At 33.1% G+C, this 4437-nt stretch overlaps 1 protein-coding gene across 7 annotated transcripts in view; it reads left to right on the top strand.

Annotated features, from left to right (window-relative positions):
• Positions 1-4437, top strand: part of LOC107662299 (A-kinase anchor protein 13-like) — an 89084-nt gene that overhangs the window by 45152 nt on the left and 39495 nt on the right. For all 7 annotated transcript variants that reach the window (XM_016452275.1, XM_016452278.1, XM_016452279.1 and 4 more), the window contains exons 11-12: positions 2397-2680; positions 4024-4071. In XM_016452275.1, the coding sequence (XP_016307761.1) occupies positions 2397-2680; positions 4024-4071 (332 nt within the window). The remainder of the gene's footprint in view (positions 1-2396; positions 2681-4023; positions 4072-4437) is intronic.

The raw sequence follows: 4437 nt of genomic DNA, 5'->3' as shown, positions 1-4437 counted from the left end.
TTTGTTCTGGGGGTCCTTGAGGATGGTTCTGAATTGGACTGGGGTCCGGTACGCCAAAAGGTTGAGATTCACTGGCTTACTGCTTAAGTCTTTGATATTTTGGTCCCTATATATGGCTTGATTGTCTCCCTCAGTGTAAGATTTTTATTTTATTTTATTTTATTTTATTTCATTTTATATTTTAATTTATATTTTATTGCTTCCTCGCACACATGCTTAATAGAAGCTATTTCAGGGGCGCATGAATAGAGGGCTTTTATCCCCCCCAGAACACTGACAAAAACCTCGATGTGTGTCAGAAGCTCAAATCCTCTTCACCTCGTCTCTCACACCACCAGCGCTCGGCACAATAGACTCATCAAAGCCTCACACCAAGGAAGCTCACGACTGCTTTAAGTTTAGGTGTGTGAGATCATAGGATATGGTTTGTGTGTCACATGATGCCTGGATGGATGAAAATAAGGAGTCTGTGAGTGTGAGTCTTGGTCGGTCTAGCAGACTCATTTCACCCTGCTGATGATTCAGTGACATACTTTTTCACTTTAAAGTGACAGACAGCAGTCTGAGAGATGCACACAAGTTGGAGGTAAACAAACTCTTACAGTTTAGATATACTTCAGACGTGAACGAGTGTTATAGAATAAATTTGAGGAAATAAAAAACGCTCTAAAAATAATAAAAACGCTAATTATTCGATGATATTATTGCTCTGTTCAATTTTGAAATTATGAACAGTTTTTTTCCCAACTTTTCAAACTTTAGTCTTTAGAATTTCTTCAATATTAAATTTCATATATAATTCAAAAGTTAATCAAAAATAGGTCAGGTCATGAGGTCAGGATTGGTTTTGTTATTGTTACCTAAAGCTAAAAAATTAAATATAATTATTAGATCAAAAACTACATTTAATAAAAATGAGAAATGTTGCCTTTGCAGCTAACTGAAATAAGTTTAAGTACTAAAATTACTAAAACTAAAACTGAATTAAAAATAAATTAAAGCTAAATAGAAATACACCCCCTACTAAATATTACATAAAAAAATGTAAGAATTGAAACTTGAATAAAAACTTTAAAATAGTATGTACTAAAATTTCTAAAATTGAGTTCAAATAAATGAAAGGTAAATAGAAATATTAAACACATACACACACACACAATGCTTGTTGTTGTTTTTTTTGCAAAATTGTTTCATGCCATGAGGTCAGGATCAATGTTGTTATTTTTATTCTAAAACTAAAACTATTCGAAAATATTAATATCTTTATTTCATTTATCAAAAACAAAGCAAAAATATTAGACGAAAAACTTAAAACAAACTTTAACAATATTAGAAATGTCCATGCCTTGGAAACTGACTGAAATAAAACAAGTTGACAAAATCTGAAATGAACTGAATTAAAAAATAAATTAAATCTAAATAGAAATATATAGAAACCCTAAATTAATAAAAATGACAAATGCACATAACAAAATTATTAAAACTTAATAATGGTATATCAATAGTATTAAAATAACACTGGCCATAGAATCAACATAATATGCTTTTAGACAAACCATGTGCCAATCCATTAATCAACACAATTGCTGAGTATTTTCTCTTTAAAACTGTAGTTTCCCAGTGGCACTCCCAGAAATGCGGTTTGAAACAGCCCTCGGTTTGCTACGTCACAAATTCACAATCCAATAACCAATCACGTCAAGGGATCGATTCCTATCACTAGCATGCAAAATATACCAATACCAGCACAAAACCAAAAATAAATTAGAGCGAAAAACCCATGAAGCCGTGGTTTAATGTGAATTTAGAACCACTAACTTGCATTATAACCCGCAGCAACAGTGTAAAAGTAGCCCGGAGTCAGACCCACCTCTCCCGCATCGGCGTCTGCACTTCACACGCATTGCTCACGTTTATCAGTCATTATCCGTGTATGCCATTGTTTTGCGTTTACTACAGTTCAGTGGATCAGGAGGCGCTGGCTGGTGTGTGACTGAGTGGAGGCGGGACTAATTTGCATATTCATAGATCCACGTATAGTAAATGAGGCAAGGGTGTAGAGTTACATTCAAGCGATTTTAAGGCATGAGAAAATTATTTTCACAAGAAAAAACATTTAAATATGTCATTTTGATGATCAAAGATAAGTTTTAAGGGATAAAATATTTGACCACAGGGGGACTTTAAATACTCTCAATAGCATTTTTTGGCAGAACAAATGCTTGAGCTTTTTAAGTTTAACATTTTTTTTTTCTCTTTTGCACACTTTCCATTTATCATCGACGAGACATAGCCAGGTTTTATAGCACAGTAGTATTGTTGTGCTGAATAATTTTTCATCTGTCTGAACAAAAGGCTGTCAGTTAATTTGTGTCTGATTGGTGTTTCTTGCTCAGGGGCAGGAGGCTGTAGGTGGAGGCGACAGCACGAGCGAGGTGTCCGTCTCCTGCTCCTCCACAGACGACACGGCTAGCGTCGGCCATCCCAGCACCTCAGCCGAGAGCTCTGAGGAGGTGCGGCACGGAGGAGAGGCAGAAGAGGAGGCCAAAGACAGGCTAACGGAGGTGCCGCTGCCTGCCTCTCTCTTCCGGTCCACCGTACGCTCACTCTCTCCATTACGCAGACACAGCTGGGGTGCTGGGAAGAACCAGGGAGGGGAAGAAGAAATGAACCAGCACAGGTAAGTGACGAGGTGTTGATGACGCTGAAGCTTATTATTAGGAACATTAATATTTTTCTGCTCTGTGAAAACTGATTCTCAGTACATCAATTAAAATAAAAGATTATTTAAAAAATAAATTCCATACCATTTAAACGTCATAATAGTATTTGTTGTACTGGTTTTAATTTATAATGATGATAATAAATAAAAAAGATCATTCTTAATTAAAAAAAAAATAAAATACTTTTTTTTTTCTACAGTGGTGAAATTAGACATATAAAGTGTAGTGTGCTTAATTGTAATAATGTTGCAATGCAAGACATCTAAATGGTCCTAACAAAGGATATGCAGACAGACTACAACTCAAAAGTTTAGGGTCAGTGAGACTTTTTATCTTTTTATTTATTTATATATATATTTTTTTTTTAAGTCTTTTATGCTCACCAAGGCTGCATTTATTTGTTTAAAAATACAGGGAAAAAAGCAGTAACATTGTGAAATATTATTTTAGTTTAAAATAATTGTTTTCTATTTTAAAATGTTTTAAAATGTCATTTATTTCTATGATGTAAATGTTGAATTTTTAGTCTTCAATGTCACATGATCATGTAGAAATCATTCTAATATGCTAATTTGGTGCTTAATAATTATTTTCCCGTAATATCAATTTTGAAAATAGTTGGATAGCTTAATATTTTTGTGGAAATGGATACTTTTTTTTTGTGGATATTTTTGATAAATAGAAAATTCAAAAGAACAGCATTTATTTGAAATAGATAGCTTTTATCTTGTCATGTCTGATCAATTTAATGTGTTCTTGCTGAATATAAGTATTAATTTATTTTAACAAAATCCTTACCCTAAACGTTTGAATGGTAGAGTGTATGTATATGTGTGTGTATGAGTAAAGTGTTACCAAGTCTTTTTAAATAAGGGGTTTGTATTCCATTTATAACTGCAACAGCAATATAGTAAAGGAATGAGATGGAAATTTACATCTTAACACACACGCCTGCCCAAAATGTATTTGGGTTTTCAGGTTTTGATGCACTGAATTCGCTCCCTCTCAGAACACACTGAATGCTAATGCATTAGCACCTTAAACACAACACACTAAAACATGACATGCTCTGAGAATGACATCGCTCACACCCTCATGCCTTTGCATGCTTTTTCTCACCTCGCTCTTCCTTTTGTTATTCATTTGCATTCACTCTTTTTTTGAGAAGTAATTCCATACTTTGCTAGCTTCACTTTTACCTTTCATAGACTCTTATTATACAGATCTTTGAAGTCATAGTAGTTTAAATGTTTCATATTTTCATGTCATCTCATCCCTCTCATCATCTTTCCATTTCCAGTTCTGTACGACGTACAGGAGAGGAAAAGCCTGTGTTTTACAGAAGAAGGTATCCTATTTTCTTTTATATTCTTTATTTTAAGATGTTAATTAATATCTGAAATCCATATGGAGTGCAACAGTGATTCCCATTTCCATGCATTGCACTGCATAAATCACAGTAATGAGAATTTGGCAATGAAACCCAGTTTTTTATGTTTTTGCCAGAAGTAAAAAAAGCTATTCATTTTCTCCATACTTCCCCCTACAGTTAATGAACCCAGTATGTATGTATGTGTTTGCTTGTTTGTTTATTTATTTGTTTAAATAATTTATAATTCATTTCTTATTTTTTTATAATTTATTTGTTTATAATTTATTTATTCATTTTTATGTATTAAATATAATTTATATTTTTTATATTTTATTTTCTGTT

The sequence above is a fragment of the Sinocyclocheilus anshuiensis genome, unplaced genomic scaffold (genome assembly GCF_001515605.1).
Source record: "Sinocyclocheilus anshuiensis isolate Anshui unplaced genomic scaffold, SAMN03320099.WGS_v1.1 scaffold579, whole genome shotgun sequence".
Taxonomy (NCBI): domain Eukaryota; kingdom Metazoa; phylum Chordata; class Actinopteri; order Cypriniformes; family Cyprinidae; genus Sinocyclocheilus; species Sinocyclocheilus anshuiensis.
This window is presented reverse-complemented; position numbering and strand designations above follow the sequence as displayed.